The sequence below is a fragment of the Phalacrocorax aristotelis genome, chromosome 5 (genome assembly GCF_949628215.1).
Source record: "Phalacrocorax aristotelis chromosome 5, bGulAri2.1, whole genome shotgun sequence".
In the NCBI taxonomy this organism is placed as follows: domain Eukaryota; kingdom Metazoa; phylum Chordata; class Aves; order Suliformes; family Phalacrocoracidae; genus Phalacrocorax; species Phalacrocorax aristotelis.
The window spans coordinates 60,801,921-60,826,059 of NC_134280.1; the positions used below are offsets into that span (position 1 = coordinate 60,801,921).

General features: G+C 39.0%; 2 protein-coding genes across 6 annotated transcripts in view; both read right to left on the reverse strand.

Moving 5' to 3' along the window:
• Positions 1-12,859, reverse strand: part of BTBD10 (BTB domain containing 10) — a 29,928-nt gene extending 17,069 nt beyond the window's left edge. Inside the window, exons 1-3 of one of the 5 annotated variants that reach the window (XM_075094870.1) lie at positions 12,722-12,818; positions 5,976-6,077; positions 5,139-5,268 (exon numbers count right to left, since the gene is read on the reverse strand). In XM_075094870.1, coding sequence (XP_074950971.1) covers positions 5,139-5,239 — 101 coding nt within the window. In that variant the 5' untranslated portion in view covers positions 5,240-5,268; positions 5,976-6,077; positions 12,722-12,818. Of the gene's footprint in view, positions 1-1,237; positions 1,338-5,138; positions 5,298-5,975; positions 6,078-12,721 lie in introns of those variants that run through there. The other 4 variants (XM_075094869.1, XM_075094871.1, XM_075094874.1 and 1 more) reach the window with 4 other exon arrangements.
• Positions 12,860-17,276: 4,417 nt separating this feature from the next.
• Positions 17,277-19,401, reverse strand: PTH (parathyroid hormone). The gene is made up of 2 exons (XM_075094876.1): positions 19,307-19,401; positions 17,277-18,523 (listed from the first exon to the last, which is right to left on the reverse strand). The coding sequence occupies exons 1-2, from the start codon at positions 19,390-19,392 to the stop codon at positions 18,250-18,252; spliced, it is 360 nt and encodes a 119-aa protein (XP_074950977.1). The 5' UTR covers positions 19,393-19,401; the 3' UTR covers positions 17,277-18,249.
• Between the last annotated feature and the right edge of the window lie 4,738 nt (positions 19,402-24,139).

Consider the following 24,139-nt stretch of genomic DNA (forward strand, 5'->3'; position numbering starts at 1 on the left):
ACATAATTTTGGTCTTCAGTGGGCTCTCTCAACCATGAGTAACGTATTTCTTAGTACTTCAGTTTCATTTCAGGAAGGAAACAACAAAAAACCCCATGAGTGTTCTGCTGCCAAAGGGATTTTTCAAGCAGCAAGAAACTAACCTTTAGAGAGGTATACATTCACACCTTATGACTTCTGTCAAGTCACCCAAATACACAACCTCCATGAAAGAATACTCGTTGCCTTTATTTATATACCAATTCCTAGTCCATTTTCAAAATGGGACGTTTGGTAAAAACCAAAGTTTAAGAAACTCAGAAGTATATTCTCCTCCTTGGAGCTGGAAAGTACCTCCATCTATTAAAAACCAGCTTCAGAAGTTCCAATTCAAAAGAACTGGGTCCAAACACTTACTGAACCTGTATCTAGCCATTACAGTTTCTACTCTGAGAGCAGGAAGGAGCAGACAGCAATGCAGAAAAACGGTGTCCATAATTCTATGGCGTAATAGTTCTGAGCATAACAGCTTCACCTCTGAAGCACTGTGTCTTAATTAAAAGTCAGGTCTGATCAAGTTTTGCATGACGCCCAAGTCCATCACAAATAATACCTGATGATAGCTGGAAAAGGTAATTTGTGTGCTGGAGAAGTTCAAGAGGATTTAGTGTGTGCTTTGGCACAGAAAGTCACTAAGCCTTCCTTCTCAGCAGTGTTCACAAACTGCCATTTCAAAGATGAAGGATGCCAAAAAGGAAGAAAAAATTAAAAACCAAAAAAAAACATTTAAAACACCTCACTGTACCTCAGATAATTTACAAAGCATTGGCAGACTGATGTTTTTGAAAGACATCACTGAGCATCACCTGTATTTCTAGATTCCAAGAACATTTCTTCGTAGCCCATCTCAGTTTCTTTTGAGGGCTTTACATCATTGTGCCAATAAAATCCAGATGAAGAGATCTTGATCTGGCAATACCAGGTTGCAATTAAGAGCAGGCATGTTTACAGGTAACTTAAAGCAGATGATGCACGGTAACTCGTAGACAATGACCTGAGCCCATGGTGAAAGCAGGCCTAATTATTTTCATGTCATATATTGTGTAGGCATGCCCCATACTATAGAATGTTCAACTGCAGAATTCCAATTTACAAGAAGAGAAACAAAATCTATCCTACAGTGGAAAACAGATTATACATTCTGATACCATTCCAGATACGAGAAAAGGACCCTTCTGGGGATGCTTCATGTACTTACAAAACGCTGAGGCAAGAGGCACTTCCATTCACAATCCATGAATGCATCCTCCCAGCATGCAAAAACAACATTAGGGAACAAAATTCTCAGCATTCAGCATCTGCACAATAAACTCGTCATCAATGGAAAATTTTTAAAATCAGTTGAAGATTTTTAAAGATTCAAGAGGTTTAAAAGTCATGACAACAGAACCACAACACAGCCACGTTTTGCTCATTAATGTAGTAGGGTAGGCAGGACTTTGAGTCTAATACTATCTAAATAAAATGAACAAATAAGGAACTATCAAATGGGACTAAAACAGATGCAGATTTAGAAAATTAAATCCAGGACAAATCTTAAGGAAGAGGCAAATTTAAGCCACAGATTTTTCACCACAACTCCAAATAAAGCACTTAGTACCACAGAATTAGAAATAAAGTCTTCCAACAACAACAAAAACTACAGCATTACAGAGAAATGACATGTAGGAAGCTAACAACCAATGAAAAATTATATAGAAAGTACAGAACAATAATACTTAATAATGAAAATATGAATTCAGAGACCATTTACTTGAACTGTAGCCACCGTTTAGTCAACATACAGTTCCTGAAAGTTTTCTTCCATCTTATTTGGGTACTTAAATAAAAAGCATTTCAAAGATTTTTGTAATAGCTTGGTCAAACAAGACTGTATCATTAGTTACAGTAAGATTTAACAGCATACAAATTTATCCTGTCAGGCTCTTTGGATTTATACCAGGGATCATGTGCATTATATTTTTGTTCCTTATTTCCTGAATCGCTCTCTTCTGAGTTTTCCGTTACACTGCCCATCTCAGAACAAGTAAGAAAAAGGAGAAGTTAACCGTACAACTTGCAAGAGGTTTCAAAAATTGGATGCTCACCAAACTGGAAGGAAAAAGATATAATGCTAACCTGTGTAACTGTTTAATACGCACAGCCCCATAGACAGTTTTGCCATATGTCATTCACCTCCAACAGACAGCACAGTGACTGATAGCCCTGTAGCTATCCTTGCTGCCGCATAAGCCTTACACACAGAAGGATGGCTCACAGTCCTAGATTGTTTTCTATGAGTCTACAAAATTATCTAAGCTATTTTAAGAATGTTATGGCTGGAGGATTAAACACTCCAAAGCACCAAGAAGTGACAAGCTAAGCATCCATCTTAAATATTACTCCCTTGTTGAGATTTATTATAGGATTCTTATTTCACCATTACACTTCTCAATCCTGAAGTATTTTTTTTTCCCTGTAATAACATGGCATATTTTGAAAGTGCAGGACAAATAAGACTGCAGTACTCAAACTTTTTAACAAAGCAGTTCTGTTCAAGTTATATCATTAAAACTTACATCTCCAAAAGCATTTTTCCCCCTTCACACTGCGTTTTTCACACAGACTTCCACTTGTCTGGAGAAAAAGTGTCAATTAAGTCAGAAATGTATTAATATGTCTATATTCAGCCACCCAAAATGCAATTACTTTGTTTAGGCTTTTGAATAAAGTACACTATTTTCCAATAATTGGATTCTTTGAAGTAACCAAGTATCTCAAAGGAACAAGGTAACAACATATTTCTCCTTAATTTATTCCTTCTTCTATTATGACCTAAACTATTAGTTGGATTCTCATTCTCAAAGCTTTCCAAAATGGGTCTACATTATTTGGGGGGAGCAGGTGGAAATCAGATGTTCCCTTGAATACTATACCCCCGCAGTACACATTAAAAGCTTCCATAAAACACTGGCTGTTCAGCATTTTATTTGAAACACATTATGTTTTGCCAGAAATAGGTCTAACTTAACTGCAATTATTTTAGAGGCATAGATTTCATACCTTCTGATGTGTGAACCTTGAATTCAGATTATATGAAGTGATCAACAGCAGCCTTCCTATCTGAAAGGAATAGGCCGTAGACTTCCTCGAGTTAACCCCTATCTGCATCAAATAATCTTTTCATAAAGCTGCACAGCTTTTTATTTCAACATTTCCCCAAAATAGATAATCCTCAACAGACCACACATGGTAAGGTATATGCACTGTTTCTCTGGACTGAATTTACCTAGCTTCAGTTTCCAGCTACTACACTTCATTACAAATTTGCCTACTGACTAAAGCTCATCACCATAATGCTGTTTCTGCAAGAATCTTTAGAGACTGATCAAGAGGTCATTATTTAACCTTTGAGTTTTCCCTGTCTGAAAAGGTATTTAGTAACTTCTATGTCTTCAGAATCCCCTCTAATCAAAATCTTCCCTGAACTGCTGATACCAGACTTCCAATAACTCCACTGTACATCCAACAGCTGCATTAGCCCTTTTGACCATATGGTGTTACTGGAGGCTTTTGTTCAATTGACCACCCACTGAGGCAGTGTTCCTTACGGCGCCACTACTACCAATGATCAGGAGTTGATGTAGTCTACAAAAATGGCCTAAATTCTCTGTTCCTAAATGTTTAACTTTGTATTTAGCCTTATGAAGAACACACGGTTATTTGCACCCAATATCAAACCACTCAGATCGTGTCCTATTAACGAGTCCTTTTCATTATTTAACACTCCCCACCATGGGTCATCTGCATCACTATCAGTTTTAGATTTTATTCCAGATGACCAGTCACGGGAGGTAGAATGGCATCAGAGACGAATTACATGTGACAGCAAACGGTCCTCCACTTGCATACAATGACCTATTATATCTATATTGTTCATTTGCTGATACTGCGCCACATTTTGATCCTAAATAAGAAGCACAGATCAATCACTTACTAGACACCATCACCTCAATAAAGACATCAACTCTGCAAAGCTATATTGCATAAGCCTATACTGACCAGCAGCAGCAGCCATCCTCCTTGGTTCTGTTAACTGTTCCATTAGACATATCACAGACAGGCCTATAATTATGCGAATCTTCCTGTGAGCCTTCTAATTATTGGTGCATTCTTTTTTCCTGCCGTCTTGGATGTCACACAATTATCCAAGCCTTAATGACAGGAAAATAATGCACAATATCAACAGCCCATAGAATACTTTGGGCAATGCTTGAGTCCAGTTCATCTGGATCTATGCAATAAAAATGTGAATTAAGTTGCTGTTATTGCGTATGCCCCTTAGCTCTTTTCCTATCCTCTTGCAAGTGGGAAAGCTTAAATCACTAACAATTTTAGCTAGCTAACAGAGATGTTTTAGTTATATTTAGCACTTCTAAAAGGGCAAAGTACTTGGAAGATACACACTTATTTGGACGCTTATATATATTTCCAGCAACACGCTTAGTCACCTACCAAATGTATGTGAAGAACTGCTTTGCTTAGTTCATTTTTGAACACTATATGCTGCAAAAATACTAATTAACTTCATAACGTCTCAAATCAAGAAGCATTTTAAAAAAAACATGCTTACTGTGAGGGATGCGGGCGAAAGCATGATCTGACACACCGCTTTACAAAGAAAGCACTATGGAGTGTGATACTGGCATGCAAGAAACTATTAGTTATCACTGTGAACAAGTTGCACGTATTTTATGTATGCTACTTAACAGAGAGTACTAACAACTAAGAAGAGATGAACAGGAAGCAACCCCTAGTAAGCACCCAGAAACAATTCATATATTTAGTCACTCAGTGGGTATCTTGATATGCATACAAGGCATTTTAAGTTTTTTAAAAAAGACTAAAATACCATCCACAGCAAAACAAATCTAGGCACAGAAAGGGGAAGCTGACAAATCAGTTAGGTTAGAAAATACCTTTTTAAAGAATTAACAAGTGTTCCTTTTCAGAAGAACTACAAAATTTATGACAGGACTTGCCACAACCAGATACAGTAGCCTTTAGAATGGACTTTTATTGTAGTTTTTGAGATGCAATAGACGGTACACAGCACCTACCTTGAATGTTTACAAAGTTTACGAGGTCTATTATGCAATTTCCGATCCCAATTCTCTGGATCACTGGAGTTACTGTCATAAGGATGAGGCCGTCCTGCCATTCCACTGCCAGCTTCCTCACACTACTGCTCTGAAAAGCACACATGCAGCACTCAAAACCTACATTAAGAGAGCAGTGTTTACCTTTCAATAATGCCACACAGGAAAAAAAAAAATTAGACATGCAGAATTTAGTGTTGTTAGGTTTTGGCTTTTTTAAGTAGAGATCACAGAAAATAGGATATACTGAAGAACAGCTTCTAAATTGCATGACAATAATATTTTATACATTTTGCTGATACCTGCACTAAAAAGACTATTGTTGTAAGAAATACAGTTCTAAAAATGTTGGCAGACAACTTCAATTTTGCCACAATTAATTTCGCTGTGTCCAAACAAAAAAGTCATTGGTTATAAAACACAAGGCAAACCCATCATAATTGTCTTTCAAACGTATAAAGTTAATTCAAAGAAAGATACCAACTGCCGAAGAGAGACCAAGTTTACAATGTGAATGGCTGCCCAAGAGGCAAACAGAATTCAGATTAACAAACAGTTATATCCGAGTCCTTACTCCAAAATGGGATCAACAGCAATCCTTAGAAACAGTGTAGTCCAGTTTCACTGACTTTTGGAGAAGAGTAAAAAATTAAATAGAAAAATACACATTATAAGCCTACCCCTCGACTGGGATCCAATATCATGTTCAACTCCCACTAAAATTCACTTGTAGATAAAACAACTTTGTGACTGCTAAAAAAGATAGCCAATCTTAAATGACTGGTGTTCAAGTCATACCTATAAGTGATACTTGTGTCAAGGGAGTTGTATAATTCAGAATGCCCTGGTTACAAAAACGAAAAAGTAGCCACAAGTGAACAGCTGATGATTGTACAGCATCTGGAAAAAAAAAAATCGAATTACAGACAGATAAGCCTACTAAGTATTGGAAAGGCAAGCCTACTATGTTTCTCTAAAATTTTAAGCTAAATATTTTAGAAGCATCATAATAAAGGGGGGGAGGAGATACATTTCAATGATATTCAATGAAGCTTATCCTTTTTGGAAGTGAGTCCCAAAGGAATTGAGACTTCTTTAAAACAAGGTAGTTTCTCAAACAGTCCCTCTAGTCATGGAAAATAGAAAAGCTCTTCTGAGAAATTTAGATTCTCTTCACTAAATTTAGACCCAATATTTTTTATTTCAGGGGACTGGTAGAGAAAAAGCTTCTTAAAAATATTAGTTGTATATGAGTTTTTCCTTTCATGTTCAGTTCTAACAAAGAAAACTGATTTTATACCAAGTATACAATCTCCACCACAGGGCTGGGTTTTTTTCCTGTTATGGTTTCTATAATTAAACACACTGTGATTGGAAGACTCGTATGGTCAGGTGTCCATATAGAGTCAAGAAAGGAAAAAACATTATTTAAAATTACAGGAAGTACTCAACTTTCTCATGCAAAAAAAAAGGAAAAAAAAAAAGGCAAAACACCAACAGGCATTTCATTGTGTATTACCTGGAAATTCAGGTTATCAAAGCACAGTCAATGGGTGACAATATTACACAGACATAGAAGGTTATAGGATTTACACACATTTATCAGGTGTGTTTAGATGCTTAACAAGGAGAAACCTACAACCTATTTCAGAACAGAAGAAGTATTATTAAGGAGACAAGGGGAAGGAAGGCTGGTTTATAAATCCAGTCATGAGTTAGTTCAGCAGCAGTCATTCAGAACTTAGGTGCAAAATGATGTACCATTTTCACACACAACTAATACAAAAATGGAGACACCTTTAATCCTGAACTGAAACAAATTGTGCCACTCGAGCAAAATCCACAGTGAGCCTTAGTACTCGTGGCAACAAAAAGCAAAGAACGGCAATCCCCCAGCACAACACCACAGCTCCCGTTCTGCAATCACTCCCAGCTACTGATTACCACAGGGTCCTGCTTCGACCCCTGTGTTCGCTGAAGCACCAGCGACAGGCTCATTTAGCACCACACGTTTCTTTTCAAGCTTTTGTTTGTTTACACAAATTCTCTCTTCCCTTTCAGACCATCCAAAGGACTTATAAACACCTTACCCTCTCAGGTATGGACCAAAACAGGTACCTTATCAGAACAGGTTGTCACCCAGCAGCTAATTCTTACTCATTTCACTGAGGTAAGATGTCAGTATTTGCATTTAGCTTTCGCACTGGAAAAACACATAAAAGTGCCTGTTTTTATGAGAACTGCAGCTGAAAGGACAATTTAGAGCCACTTTCTTAAATTGCCTCACACTTTCTGCCTTCTCTCCGTCTTTCATTTAATGGAAGTGACAGATTCAACAGGAGGGTATATACATATATAGGAGGTACATATACACTTCAAAGAAAAAAATTGTTTTAAGTAGGATCAGTTCTTCTGTCTGCTTTGCTATGCAGCTACACACTTCAGCCATTACAAACAATAGATGGCACAGAAGGACAGAAACAAATAAATGGGACTGCTCCTCATGAACAACAGTATTCCCTTTCCCCAGCTTAACACATATGAGGAACCCCTGCAGTGTCACTGATGAAGTACCAGACAGGCACACAAATCAGAACTAGAGCAGTTATGAAAAGAAGAAAAACAATCTGAAAGCGTCCAAAACCACATCTTCTGAAACTTCTTAATATAAGATTATATTAAATAAGATTATATTATATATAATTTTATATATTATATAAAATAACATTATATTAAATAATTATTGATAATTATTAATAATTGATTAAGGATTAATAAGTATTATATAAGACTGGTATAGCTCCAAGCACATCACACCATGAACTTGTGAAGAAGCATCAGTCTTCCCTCCATCCTCTACTCAGCAGGATCTTAACAAATAACACTTCTCTAAGAAACAACTTGTTGTAATGCAGCCTTTTTTTTTTTCCTCTTGACCATTCCTGATAGCACTTCCATGCGGATTATGAACAAATGTACTTATCAATTTTATTCAGGTTTTAACAAACCTGTAAGACCATAAATAAAGAATATTTTTGACGCCTTTTTCTACTGAAAATAGAAATTTTCAATTAGCAAATGCCGTATAAATACTGCAAAGTAACTAACTAGCCCTCCTGATTAATTTTTAAAGACTTCTGCAAATCCACTTTTTTCTGCAATAGAACAGAATGTTTCGATTGTGGTTCAAATTATTTTTTTCTTTTTTACATGGATTCAAACTGTGGGCAATAAAGAAAGCTCTTTGCAGAACATTCTGGCCTTGCATGTACAGCAAAAGACGTGCAAGAGTACGTGGCCCCAAATACTGTTCAATGCCTCCCATGAAATCAAGGAACTGCGTCTGAAATATTGGTAAAGGCGAAGAGGCACTGGGAGCACATGAAATTAAAAAAAAAAATCAAATCCAAATATCCTTTGTAGATCACAACACACTGTCATATTGGCAAAACCGACTGCCATTCTAATTAGCCAATAAGCAACTCTCCAGGAGCGAAGAATGATTTCTTACCCATCTGCAGAAAGCTAGTGCTCCAGAGAACTAGCACAGGGAATAATTGTGTAAAATAGGGAATTAGGAACCAGACTTTAATCTTCAAAGCTTTCAACATAGATAGTAGAACACTTCAGATTTGCTGACATCAACCTGAAGCCAGAATCACCACTAATTTAGGAAAGTGGTTCGCTACTGAAATACACAGGAATTGTAAAAACAGACACCCAGCGGGTTTAGGAAGCTAATAGTCCATGTGGTAGAGCTACCCTAAGCATTGCAAAATAGAGTAATTAATGTGTTTACACCACCACTTGAAGAGCTCATGAAAGGATGTATCATACACTGACTTGTGATAGCTGTAGAACAGATTATGTTAAGTAATACTTAAAGGATATTCAGTTCTGTACCATGACAAAATAAAATGCGCAAAAGTAGTACAGCAGATTAAGCAAGATTTAGACAATATCAGATGCTGGACAGAAGCGGGCATAGACTTTTGTGAGAACGCAGGACTTGCACTCTTCAAGATCTGCAGGTGGGGGGCAAGCTCTTTGGAAATCCTTCAGGAAAAACGTAAAGCAATTCTCAACAAATATCAGTATGTTTCAAGCCAGCCAGCCACACTGTATTTATCGAGAATACTTGTAAGGCTGCAAAGTTCTGGAGTCTTACTAAAACAGATTATTAAAATAGCCTGAAATTTTGAGGGAGAGGCCCAAGATGTCATCTTCTGGACACCAGCTCGTCAGGTGGATCAAAGAACTGATTGCTCCAGCTGTCAGTACAGAAGACAACATTCAGATAACTAACATTTAATACTTCAGTCAGCTACTCAGCTTTAAGCCTTGGTGAGAAGCATTTCCTAAAGTAGGACAGGTTTCAGAATCTTATCTGCTCTAACCTGCTCCATCAGTGAAATACACTGTAAAGGTGAACCAGGATAATCAGAAAGATCCAACAGATAAGTAACCACTAGAACAAAGTCTGCATTAGTTGCAACAGAGAAGCTCCAATATTCAGGTTATTTAGACTTTCCGTAAGGGGTGACAGTCAAATGTTCGATGCCTCTAGTCAAAGCACAAGAGCAGCAACAACAAAAACTAACTTACAAATAAGATTTACTGAGAATGCAAGCAAAGTAACATTACATCCTAATTAACAAACACAGTTCAAAGCACACATGCTCATAATGCAAACACTATATATCATGGAAATCCATACCTGCCAAGTGAGTTTCTTGCAAACTAGTGTAGTCATCAGATGCAATTCAGCCACATAAAGTAGCTTTACAAATTATCATCATTGAAATGTTATCAAACTGACACTGATTAAAGCATAGCTAAGAAACATCCTTTGGAATAGTCTCAACATGAACACAGTAGGTCAGGATTGAAGCTTGTCTTAATGAGAACTAAAAAAAAATTAATTAAATATTGAGCAGTCATGTGAAGCTGATAATATTCCTATTTCTATAGCACCATGAGCAACAGATATCCAGTGACTGTCTTGCGAGCTTTAACTTTGTGATTCCTAAGAGGAACATGACTATAACACACCTATCTGATATTGGAAGCCTAAAAAGCAAGAGGCAGATGATTCCAAACTCCCCCTCTGTATTAGGATTCATTGTGTAAAAACAGCCTAGGTCTACCTATAAAAAGCTCAGTGGATTGAGCAACTTCGCCCACACAAAAGCAGAATCGTGGTTATCACTGCAGGGAAAAAGAAGCAGAACCTAACTTCTTGCTGCTACTACTAGCCCTATCCCGTGGCCCAGCACTATAAAACAGAAAGCAGACGGACACAGAGCTTTGTAACGTTCAGCATCAGTGACAAGACGAATAGCATGAAACAGTATTGGGTAGATTTCCTGAAGAAACAAGCAAGGTCTATACCCGTGGTTGTTCCTAGCAGTAACAATACATCTCAGTGAGTGAGAAAATTCCAAATAATTTTTCACATTTTAAATGAATCCTAAATTAGCTTTTGATTTTATACATATTTTAAAGAGATACATACTTTTATTGATAAGCAACAGCACTGGCCCAAGATTTAAGCAACACTGCTAAAGGAGATCTGTGCTGGAAGACATTAGCATAGAGTGAGATTTTTATTTTTGTGTATGCATACAGGAGAAAAGAGCCCCAGCCTCAAGTGCACAATCTACAGAAGCATACAGTTTATAACAAAGTGACAGAAAAACCAATGGTGATGACATTTATGTCTAACTTAACAAGCAGTGTGATCCACACATCGGTTGTTTACAATTTTCAAATACAATGGCACCTAAAAGGAAAACTGGGCTTCAAGAAGGAATTTAACCTGCAATACGACACCTGCTTTAACTTCTTGGTTTTTTAACCCCCAGCTTCCCTGGCATTAACACACTGGGCGAAAGCACAAATACAAACATGTGCTGAAAAAAAAATTTTAAGGACAGTCCCAAACAGCATCATCAGTAGGCAGCTATGATAACCACAGGCAGGATGTAATAGACTACAATGAGTTTTTGAGACAGAAATGGGACAAATCGAGAGGTAATATGCAAAGGCTCTTGGCAGGAGGTTTGTGCGTCTTAATAGAAAAAAAAAAAAGTTCTCTGTGATGTTTTACAAGAAAAAGACCTAGTCAAAGACAAATCCACACTGACAGACCCGCAAAACAAATACAGTGGAACAGTTTTCCTTAACTGCAGAGAAATGGTTAAAAAAAAGATTTTTAAAAATCAGCCAGTACCTTTTGACTGTACTGTATAGTTCAAGTTACATGAATTCAAGGTAACCTACACAAGATGATGCAGAGACAGATTTTTAGTTGAGATAAAAGAAAACAAGTGTGAACTATCAGGTTATGGACTGTGAACAGTGTGAAGTTGGTAATTTGAACTGTATTTCTGGACCATCTAATTCAAGAGCCAATTGAAGAGAGAAAGAGAGGGTCTTCCAGGGAAAGGAACCCCAACGCTGAAGAAACAACAGAGATAAGTACTCTTTCAATGAATCACTGAAGATGATTCATAAGGAGACCAGAAGATGACAGTCAAAAGGCTACCAAGAAGCCAGGTTTTAAGCACGTACCCGAATTTGTAAGAGGCAGCCAACAATAAAGAACAAAAAGATACAATACTCAACCACTGCTTTGGACAAAGAAGCCAGACAAGCAACAGAAACAAACCTGAAAAATGATGGAGCTGGATCCAAATGCTGACAGAAGAGAGTTCTAAAGTGACAAGTTTAATAGGATCAGAGATGAAAAGGAAAAAGACGCAGAAGCAATAGCTAGAAACAAAAGTAAATTTAAAGAAAAAAAGTAACGATAGGCAACTGCAACACATACTTGTACTATTAACAGATCTATCATACAAGCAATTGATATTTTCTGTAAATAAAATATGGTTATGTGGAAAATAGTTTTACAAAAATATTGGACTCATTATGAAATAATTTGAGCAGGTCAGTAAACGCTCAGGGATTACGCAAAGTAAGTACGCTCAGGAATTACACGATAGCTGTCAGGCAGCCCTAAGCAACAACGCTGTTTCTGTACAGCCCGCACGGCAATTGCGGGTTTTACCAATAAAGAGCACACGAATAAAACCAGTAATTCAAGCAGCGTTCGGCCCATTCACGGCACCACACGCAGCAGCGTCACCGCGGCTCAGTGGCCCGACCGAGGTACTCTTTCTACGGTGCTTGTAAAGCGTAAAGCTCCCGCACTCGGTCTGTGTCAGGCGACGGGGCGCCCGAAGCCAGGCCGGCGGACAGCTGCCGTGCCTCCCGAGGCCGCCCCCAAACGCCGTCCGTGGGCGACCGTAGCGCCGCTCCGCTCCCTCACGGGGCCCCCGGCGGAGCCACGGGCGGGCCGGCCTCCCGCAGCCCGGAGAGTGGGCGAGAGCCGGGCCGGAGGGGCACGCCGCCGCCCGCACCCTCCGCCGCAGCGGCCCCGGCCGCGGGGGAGCGGCCCGCCGGCACCGGCACACAGCCTCCGCGGAGCGGCGTGGAGTCCCGCCCGGCCCGGCCCTCAGCCGCCGCCCCGCACCGCCACTCACCCGCGCGGCGCCGCGGCCAAGCCGCCGCCTCCCGCCGCCACCGGCAGCTCCCCGGGCCCGGCGACCCCCGCCGCCGCCTCTCGCGAGAGCCGCCCGCCGCGCAGAGGAGGAGGAGGCGGCGGCCCCGAGATCTCACGAGAGTTGCGGAGGGGGCGGGGCGAGGCGGGGCGCGAGGCGACGCCGTTGCTAGGGGCAGTGAGGCGGCGGGGGCTGCGGGGGCGGCGGGCTGCGGGCACCGCGCTGCGGGCACCGGGCAGGGCCCGGATCGCCACCCCGCCGGCAGCCGCCGCAGCTCGTGCGCGGCCAAACAGGCGGAGCCTCCTCCGAGGCCGGAGGCCGCCGATCGGCGGTCCCGAGAGGCGGTGGGAAGAGGCGAGGGGAGGAGAGCGAGCGCCGCCCGCCGGCGGGAAGAGCTGCGAGCGCCGCCCGCCGTTGGATGAGGCAGATGGGCCAAACCTTCCCCTTAGAGCCGCGCGGAGGGGACAACGACCGGGCGGCCGCCTGCCCGCCGGAGCCCTGTCAGTGCTGACACACAGGCCCTCGGAGGAACAGCCCTCACTGGTTTTACGTGGCAGCGCGTACCCGGCAGCCAGGCCTGTCGCCTCGCCCCGCGGCACGCTGGCACGGTCACCCGCCTGCCCCCGCCTGGCATACGAGAAAAAGCCAAAGGTGGCTATAATAGAGTTCAGCTAGACGAGCTGGATGTCTTTGCTATCTCAACCTTCATCCTAAAACCGATTACTGAGTTAAATTAGCACAACAATGTTTAGGTTTCCACAGCCCTATTGGTCATATGGAGTTTGTGTAATCTGCAGTCTATTTAGGAATAAAATTAGTGGACGTGGCTTTCATTCCATAATACCTCAGCAGAACTATCATGTCCCGCACTGTTGGCACCTTCAGTGTGCTGAAGTGTCAAGAGTTGTTAAGATGACACTTATGCCGTTTGCGCTCCTCATTAGGGAACAATAAAACAATACAAAGCCCTAACTCTATTCAGATCTAAAGACAACATTTGTCTCTCTTCTAAGATGTTCTTTACAGCATCATCAAATACAAGCAGAGCTTGACTTCCATATCAGGTGAAAGGACTGTAGAACTCTAGACAATAAGTATATTGAAGTAAATTGAATTAGTGGAGCATTTGGGAAGAGGAAGGGAAGGAGCAAATCTTTGCCCAGACTTTTGAATGTTTATGTTTTCTGCTGTGCACTGTGGGAACCCACTTGGGTTGCAGATTGGATATTTTGGGGCAGCCTCACTGTGAAGATCAACCACCATGTATAGGGTCTTCTCAGAGTCTCATAAAACTCTATTCTAAGCCACTGTTGGACCAGACCTCCCAAGGAAAACATACAAGTAAGAGGGAACATGACTGTATATCCTACTGATGAGTATATTCACCCTGAACAGGGGTTCTGATTTAACCTCTGGTGCAGGAAGTTGACAAATTTGCTCTCGGATACCAGAGACTGGAATACTGCCTCCAATGCCTTTCATGTGCTTCTTATATATTTTACAGAGCATCCTCCTCTTTCAGGGACACCTAAGTATTAATCTAAAGATTCAGTAAGTGTACACCTCTGGACTTGCCTGATGCATTAGCAGATCTGACAGCTTCAGGCAGGGAATATTGGATAGACAAGTTGTACACCTTATGCTCATTGGGGAGAGGAGGGAAAGAGGGGGCAAGAGAGCAAGGATTTGTGGCTTTGCTATGTTGAAATGCCCCATAAAAGTCACAACCTTTACTACAACATACAGCAAAACATGAACCTGTGAAACGAATTCTCTTTTCCACCCTTTAACAATTACCACAGAGATAAACCACGCAGTTCTAGAAATCCACCAGCAGAACAATGATGGCCAAGCAGCCCGCACAAAAGCTGTTAGAATGTCTAACTAGGCGAGGAGTCAGATGTTACATGCTGTTTAACAGTCAGATGAGCAATATTGAACAGCAGTATTTACAGCAGCCACAGTTAGAAGCTGCTAAGAAAGCCAAATCACTAGCAGTTAAGTCACCAGCAGTAGGTTTTACCTACAGATCTTAACAATTTATCTAGTTTTCATTAGAGTTCCTGCAATTTTGGCTTTGTTAATTTTTCATGTTTTTTTTTTCACATGCCACTGTTTTACTTCCCCTGAGGATGCATATTGATATTAGTGCTTTTTGTTTCAATGAGTCATGAGTGAGAGATGCGATTATATTTCTTTTCACTGAGAATTTTATAAAAAACAGGTATTCATAATAGATATCCATCTGCCCAGGGTAGGTCTTAACAAAAAGCCCTTGTCAGATCATGAAGCAAGGTTTCCTGCCTGAAAGGAAGTATATGCATAGAAACCACATTCTTCAGGGAGGAAAGAGGCCTTCTAGAGACACCCCATCTTTGGAAGGCTGATCCTGTGGATGTGAAGGGATGCGGACCTAATAGTTTTCTAACTTTATCTCACTATAACAGGGGACATAGTAAATGTCCTCTGGCAGTCACATGCATGTCAGAGTCTGTTGTGAAGTGCAGGCTCACTTAGTATTCATATTGTTTACATGCAAGTATGCAGCCTGGCATAGATTTAAGGCACATTCCAGTGCATGTGCGGGAAATGAACTTGAGCCCAAGTTGTAGGGTTGAGTGAGCTACTCAAACCCTTGCAAGGCCCAAGTCATGCCACTGTCTCCTCCAGTGGCATTGGCTGGAGATGAGATTTTGGCTCATACTGGCTAAAAGCTCCGTATTCAGCCATGTGCAAGCTCAATTCTTCGTCTCTCTTTCCTTATTCTCTTAGAAAGATAGGTTGGCAATACCGTTTATCTCTCCATACTGTTCATTCATCCTATATTTATTATGCCTCTTCTTTTTTAATTTGTTTTCTGACTGCTGTTGTTACCATTTATTATCATATACAAGTGTTTCAGTGGTCCTATTATTTCTTATCATTCTCTTTCAAGTCCCCTTAATCGATGAAAGAGATGACCAAAATTGCATGTGTTAGTCCAGGTGAAGAAGAATCTTTGCAATATATCATGGTATTAAAATGTTTTTTATAACATCCTCTGCCCCACTCTGAACATTTTGCTGTTTTGACTGCTGCTACACTGCTCAGAGGTTTAAGCTAAAGAGCCATAACAAATCTGTTTTCTAGATAATTACCATTATTAAATAATTTCATTCAAATTACATATTTTTTCTAATGGGCATTACCTAGCACTAATTCATCTGCCACTGTACTGGCTTTAGTCCTTCTGGGGAGTCATGCTGTATGTGGGCAAAGCAAACATGATTTTAGCTATGAGTGAGACAGTGGTGAGTACAGTTTGTGGCCATATTTCTAGCTAAGTGATGTTCAGTGGTGCATTGTCTGTCTCTGACCCTGAAGCCCTATGTAAGCAACAACTATTTTTTGCAGTGTACAGAGAATGTAAATATTTTTGTAAGCATCTTTCATCTACTGGATAGCTGGAGATTAGGAAGAACAAGTTGTTTAGATAATAGAATTCTTCGTTCAGATAAAAATAAAACAGTTTATGAATTTGGGACTTGAAGATTATATAGTTTCTGCACCTGTATCATTATTGTAAGGGTACATAAATAGGTCTGTGCTAGACAAACACTTTTGTTTAACCATGAGTATGATTTTGTATGCAGGAAAGACAAAAGGAAAAAGAAAAATTGCTTTCATCATTATTTTTGTATTTATATTGATGTAATAAAATAAAATGGCTCAATAATCTTGCCCCAAATGCTAAATTGTATCCAAATAGTTACAGGTCACTCGGTTATTATGCTTTGAAATAATGTCCAAGAGCTTTTGGTCCACTTTATTTGGTAACACATAAGTGAGACATAGGTACAAAAATGCAAGTTTATTTCTTTAAGTTAGCACAGATGTCTGATAGAAGAATAAATAGAAAGTGCACTTTAAAGCCTTGATTCTACAAATAGACAAGTGGCGTGGAACCCTTGTCTGTGTGTGGGGCGCACTGATGTGCACAGGCATAACATCTGCTTGCAGCATCAGGGCCTTTACATTACTAAAAGTATAGCCAAGATTATGAACTACAGTTCACTAGTTGCAAGGACCTTTCTAGCCTCCAGCAGATTGCATTTATATTTGTAATGATTTATGAGTTTTTACTAGGTTCCCCAAGGTGTGCCAGACATCAAACAAATAAGAAGCGATATGGGAACATACATGCAGACACTTTGTCTTAGAGCAGCAGTTCATCTGGGTTTGAGCTCTGGCAATGACAAATTTGGAAGCAACAACCATTATTTCTATTGAGAAAACGTTATTAGTCAGAAATGATTGAGGGTCCTAAGTACACGTGTGCATATACTATTCAAAATAATTTTATATTTGCTGCTTTTTAAAATTTTTGTTATCAAAATTGATTTTTTCCCATCAATACTTATGTCTGATTCTTTTTGAGTGCTGTGTAGAGTTTGAATATGTTACAGCTAATGGTTCCTCTCCCAGGTTGATTTCTGTGTGTTAATGGTTCTCGTTTTGGGGATTTGGCAAACTGAGATCCCAATTCTACAAAAAATGGCATATGAAAATTAGTAATTTTATTCATGAGAGCCACTGGTCTCACAAACAAAATATACTTACACATGAGGCCTAGTACAACATACAGAAATTCAAGGGTAGATAGCTTACAGAGAAAATGAGCAACAAAAATATATATATTGCAACATTTTTGTTTCAATTGTAATTGTCTGGTGTAGAATCATTTCCCAGTTCTATAGTTAGGACCATGCTTAGATACATGCTACCATCTCTGCTCCCACTGTTTCTGCAGTTAATTATAGGTTATCAGCTTTTGGAGGAGAGGAAGGTAATCAAACCTTCCCTTCATTTCAGCATTTTGCAAAACTTAATTACCCTGTTTTGCACATAATTTGTTTTAATTTTATCCCATTGTACTTTCGTCTTAAGCTTTGCTTTCCTACTTTAATTTCTTATGTTTGCACTCTTTAATCCTAAATTATTATCATGCAGCTTTTGCTATGTAATTAACATTCATCTGATTTTAGGCCTCCTTCTGAAAATTTAAGTTTACATATTTTCAGTAGTACAAAGTTAAACAAAATTTAACCCTAGGCAAAACGGTGCCCACTTCTGGAGAGAGGTTCTACTGCATTTATTTGCTGTTGGCTAACAGTACAGGTAGGCCTAGTGATTACATGCAAACGCTGTCCATGTGAGAGTAGTAGAACTGGTCTTAAATGATTTTTCAACTTTCTTATTGTTTTGGGTTGCTCTTTCTTTTAATGCTGGAAAAATATAAGATACATTAGCCATTTAAAAGATACCCAGAAATTAGCAGCAATGGTCATGGGTGGACTGTAAATACATTTTATTATTTCGTTGTAAAATGTCTAACTCAATGGGGCTACAATCTGGAATGGAGCCTTTAATCCTTACTGCAGTTTGAATAAATAATAATAAAATGCCCTACTTGATCAATGATATACAGACACGTGCTTACTTGGACAGACATAATGCTCTGGCTTTTTTCATTATGGCTTTGTTTTAAAGAGTACATCCATGTAAGCTTTGTCCAGGTCAATGGATTTCTTCTGCATTGCTGCTCGCAGATGCTCAGGGAGCAGCCTCCTACTTCTTATCTCACCCAGGACAATATCATCCTTGTTTCGAGGCCTCTGGGTCCGAGCATCCTCGAGGGCACTGTGCACATCCTGCAGTTTCATCTGAAGCCAGTCCTGTCTCTCCACGGTGTGTCGATGCTCTCCAAGATTATGCATTAGTTGCATCTCACTCACTGATCTTTTCCTGCATGAGAGAAAAGCAAAGAAAGAGACTCATAGTGGCCCTTCTTGAATTCTAGATCTTCACTCAAAAACCCAGGTTTGGGAACTTTTGTGAGGTATTGCAATACAGAGCTTTAGAACCTACCTTTCTAATTTGTAAGGGGTAGAATGACATCTGGAGAAGAGGAGGGTGGATAGTGATTTGTTGATAATGGATACAGTACTGAGAAGGCATCGAAATTGGAAGTAGTCCAGTTTTGTGACAAGATTGACTGTATATTTATCATTTATTTTAGCTGTTGTAGATGAGCTTAGGGCTTATATGATAATAGGTAACCGATCAATAAAAGTATGGCATTTACTCAGTGGTAGTTTTCTGTGAACACTGAGCTAAGGAAGCATGATCTCCTGTGGATTTGTGCCTCATTGTTGGTCGATGTTAGTGTCTAAGTGCACAAGTTCCATCTAGATGCTCACACAGTAAGAAAGATGTTCTCCTGTGTAGACCCCCCTGCAGCGTCAAAGAGATGCAGCTTACCTAATGATATTCCTAAGAGAATACTTACACAATTTTTCTCCCTCTACTCAGCAGCCTATTTTTAAAAAATCTGTAAGAACTCAGAGTATCTGAGATCTTTACAGCTGTATCTAGAGGACAGAATTTGGTTAGCTTGGCCAAAGGGTTCAAAAGCAGAGACAGAAAGACTCGCATACACATAAACTTACATACAGACAAACCAACCATGTTCGCAAGAACAGCTAAAGTCATCCTCCAAACTTTGGATGTGTATAATAATGTACTTACATCATTGGTCTTCCGTCAGAGTTTGTAAAAAAGCATATGGCATATAAAATGATTGCAGTCCTGGCCAGAGTTTTTATAGAAGTCATTTTGTCTACAAAGATAGAAATGAATACATGTATAATATTTCAAGTAATTTCTGTTAATTCCAAATAAATTTAGTTTAGAAAAACACTTGAAGACATCAGAGAAGTGATTTTGAAATTTTTTGTGTGTGTGTGAAATGGGTGAGAGCAAGGAATGCAAATGAAGTATTTAGTTCTAATACTAATTTTGTGAGCTACTTACTTCGTAGGCAAGTCTAAGAACTTTGGTCACCATTATTTGCCCTGCAGCATCATCATCATATAGGTACTCATCTCTTGGATAATTGGGTGAAAAGCACCATGTTCTTCCATTATATAACAACAATAACTATAACAACTATTATACTTTGTACGCTCTGAGTATGTTGAAATACTTGTATATAGCTATGCAAGTGAAAAGCTTTGTTCTTTTACCTTTTTCTTTTGCATATTCTTTAGAATTAAGAGGCTGACACTTTTCTTGACAATTTTGCATAGAGGCATAGCTCTACTGAGTTATGTCATTCCCATTTATTTACATAAGAGAAATCAGAACTGATCCCCTAGTTTTTTTCAGTGATAGCCCTGCATTGCCAGTGTGAATTCCACTCTGCTTTGTACATCATCAGCAGAACTGCCACTTGGGATATATTTGAAAAATATTTATTACTGATGATGTTACAACAGGCAGAATTGTCACAGCCCAAATATCAGTTTCCAGTTTGGATTTTCAGTATTGGCAGCCAGAAAAGGCATCTTGATGTGATAGCTTAAGAAATTTGATACAGAGTAACTGGAATTTAAGAAACATAAAACTCCACAATACCATTTTTGCAGTAATTTCTGAGTTTTACTCTAGGTCAGGAAAGCAATTATTACATGGTATCTTGCACGATAGTATGAATGTGGTGCTAGCAGTCCATCTAACCCAATATTATAAATCCAGGAGTTGGATTCACTTCAGGATATTTCTAACTCACTGTCTCAGATTTTTTCATTTCATAAATTTAGTTCAGATAATAAAACAGTTTGATCTTACTAATATTCACTTTATTTTTAAGATAGTCTGAAAAGAAGGTAATGTAAAAATGAATAAAGAATCAATGATGAAATTTTCTAAATAAGTCTTCTAAAGAACTTGGAAATAAAATAGAGTATACTTACCAGATAGTATCTTCAACAGATTTCTGGTTTGGGTATGTCGGCAGATGACTGTCTCTTGATGTCAAGTATATTTAAAGACTACTGAATTGGTTTAGTGGACCCCTTAAATGTAACTTTAAAATAGAGCTTCTAAGTAACTTAGAAGCCCTTTTATTGTCTCAGTTGATGTCACTCTGAACACACACCCTCCTGACCCTCATGTACCCACCCTCGGATGCTTTTGTTAATTTGGGATTTACAGGGAAAAGAAAGGTCTCAGCAAAAAGAAAGTTTCCTGGGTAACTGTGAAGTAGTCTGACTTTTAAATTCAGACTCCCTATTACTGATCGATTTGTGCCCAAGATAACATGATCTCTGAAGCTGCTGGAAGGATTTGCAAAGAAAACTTTGTGTTGTTAAATGCAGGCAGGTAAAACTTAAATTAGGCAGCGAGGTTAGTGATGTACAAATGCAAGATTAAAACAAAACATTGAAAAGCTAGCATCTATAATACGCGTGGGAAATAAGAATAGTCACTTCAGATCAGGTACTAGGTTTCTTTGTGAAAGAATATACTGGAGAGGAGCAGAAGCCCCAAGATGATAAAGGATCATGTTTTTAATGAGAAGCTGGTAGTACTGAAAAGTTGTTAAAATACAGTGTTAGACCCTCATTGTTCTGTAATACCTATGAATATTCCTGAATCTCTCAAATGTGCTAGATAAAATGGAGGCATTTCAAGAGGCTGTGATATAAATTAGTACTTTATAAATTTTGGGAAAGAAATATAGAACTCTTTCCCTGTATTCTGAGAAGTGAGATGTGTAAATCAGCAGTACTTTCCCATATGTATAAGAAACGTTATTTTTGGCTGCAAGATATTTTTCCTACATTAGATGCTTCTTCTGAGTTCCACCATATTTCTCCAGGAAAAAAAAAAAAGTTTACATCTGCACATTTTAACACACCAGTTGGAAGCTATTATTGCTTTTCCCATGAATGCTTTTTCGGTTATGCTATATACCTGTTGTATTTCACAAAGAAGTAAAAAAGATACTTTGTCATATTGATTTACATAGATGGTATTCTCATGGGAAAAGGAAGGGGAGAAGCAGAATCTCCAAAAAGCTCTAAAAAGATCTCATGGTTCCCTCAGTAAATAGTAAGCTGAGAAGTAAAGAAATAATCCACTTAAACAAGTTCAGGGAAACAGGGTAGAGATGGCTTCCAATATTATACTGTCAGTTGTCAATATCCTTCCACCTACACAAAAAGAAAGCACACAGGGGTTTATGGCAATGGTATGTTTTGTCAGGAGATTTGTATCTGATGTGGCCACTGGGATACTAACCTGAAGGCTTCAGTGACTAAAAACGTATGCTGGACTTGGCATGCCAGGAAGGATTTGAAAAATCTCTGCGCAGTCGATAATGAAAGGCTCAATTTTTTAGATAGTACCATAACAAACATATGCAAAACTTTTAATGCAAAGCCTCAAGGCAGTATTTTTACAGAGGCCTGGCATTCATATGGGACTTCTAGCATAGGACACCAAAGCCTTAACCAAAGGACAAGCATTAGAAAACCTAATGTCTGTATGCAAAAAAACCCCATGCTCTTGCTATCAGCAACTGATAGCAAAACATTGGCAATAAGCCATTAATAACAAATGCAAAGTGAGTGTTAGCAGACTTGAGTTGCTGACATTATTCTTTTAGTTGCGGTTGCATCCCGTACAACACACCTGTAAATCTGGAAGAGACCCCAGGCTGGAGCTTTGGATGAAACTGAGACAGCAAAAACACCAGAGTATGATGTTGTAATTGAAAATACTTAATTCACTTCAGACAATTTACAGTGCAGACGCCCTTAAACAAGGTGCAATTTTAGCTGGCTTATTTGAGGCATACCTTGTCTTTAAAGCAACTCTGAAATGGGATTTCTAATTAATTTTCATTTTTATTCAAAGGTACTAAATAGGTTGTACCTAAAATCTCAAAGAGATGGCTAAACTTGATACTTAAAAAATATTCACATGTGAAAAAATGCACAAGACAAATTAGAATTGTGCTGTTTGCCTCAGATGAGTGATAATAAAAAAATAATAAAAATATTAAATATATACCCCACTATTTCTAAACAAATAGAGCCTGTGATGGTAATTAAAGAAACTTTAAATTACAGCTCAAATTTGGCCTATGCAGAAAAAAAACCCTTATTTGATCTGGATTATTATCCCTGATACCCAGAAATTATGCTATTTGAAAATACAGCTGCTAATCACTTATCCCATATAATCTATATTTGCTAAACTTGTTATATCAAATGTGGGAATGACAGACAATGGACCTAATGAATGTAGTTCTTTTACAAAATCCTGCAGTTGTGTACATTTCTGTTTGGACACAGTGTATCCACTGTGTAATGATGAGCTGAAAATGGTATTGAGCCCTTTTAATGTTTCAGAAAGATAAAGATATGAAGATTGACGCTCAGATTCAATTTTTTCTCTTTCTTAAGCATCCCTTTAAAAAATTCAGATCTCTTTTGGGCACTACGTAATGGAAGAGCCAAACCCAGGAAACCAGGCTAACACCTGCTGAAGTGCTGTTCAGTAGAAGGCTTAAGACTACTCACATTTATAGGCACTACAGTGAAAAAGAGATATATAAACTTTTATGACAGAAAGAAAAAATAAAATATTATCTCCTCAATGAAAAGGCATTTCATGACCCTTTGTATGTATAAGACACTGTATATATAAATACAGTTGCAAAATATGGGTGCAAAAAACTCCCAAGTTTCTTAGGAAATTACCTTCTACTAGCGAGGGTACATTTCTAGTGCCTGCAAATGAAGACTGACCTGCAGGAGACAATTTTTGCTTCTTTTGGAATAAGAGCAGGGAAAACACAGTGGATTCTGAGTTTCCATATCCTGAAAACAGCAGGCTGTGAATGAGCCAATGCATGAAACAGCAGGTACAACCGAATAGAGCAGTCAACCATTAAATGTTTCAAGTATCTATCAGACAAAGGCAACCAATTCAGAAACTGATTGCAAACTATTGGTGAATATGTTGCATTATCAATACTGAAATTTCTTTTCCTGTGGAAGAGGAAGAAATGAGAGTGGGTAATTTTTTATGAGACTTAGGCTGAAATACAATAACGCTTAGAAGACTGTCGTTCAAATCTGTGATTATTTCTTAATGTATGCCAGCAAACTGTTCCAGGCTAGATCTAAGCTTGAACTGAGTGTTCTCTTTTATCATCACCTAAAACCATAGAATGTTATACTGGAAAAGAGACAATATAGCAATATACTCCAGGGTTCATGACAGTAATGGCTTCTCTGTGCCATGAGGCATTGTAGACACCAAACAAGGGCATGGCACTTCTGAAGATGAGGGAGAGGGCTGAAGAACTGAAGATGCTGGAATCACAGCGTGGGAGGGAAGAGCTGACCACAACCTTTTCTTCTGACAAGACCTTTTCCTGATCATTCAGAGAACTACCCTTCCCTGACCTTCCCTTATAGATTGTACAGATACTTGAATCTACTGTGCATAAAAAAATTATCTCTGTTGCTTTGTTTGCGGGTGGCATGCCACTTAGGTTGAATTTGT

What these genes read in the sequence shown, in the direction of transcription:
- PTH (XM_075094876.1), bottom strand. Translation starts at nt 19,392, where the DNA reads ATGACTTCTATAAAAACTCTGGCCAGGACTGCAATCATTTTATATGCC. An exon ending in TCTGACGGAAGACCAATGAT is followed by an intron (nt 18,524 to 19,306) that starts GTAAGTACATTA and finishes TCTCTCATGCAG; the next exon opens with GAAAAGATCAGTGAGTGAGA.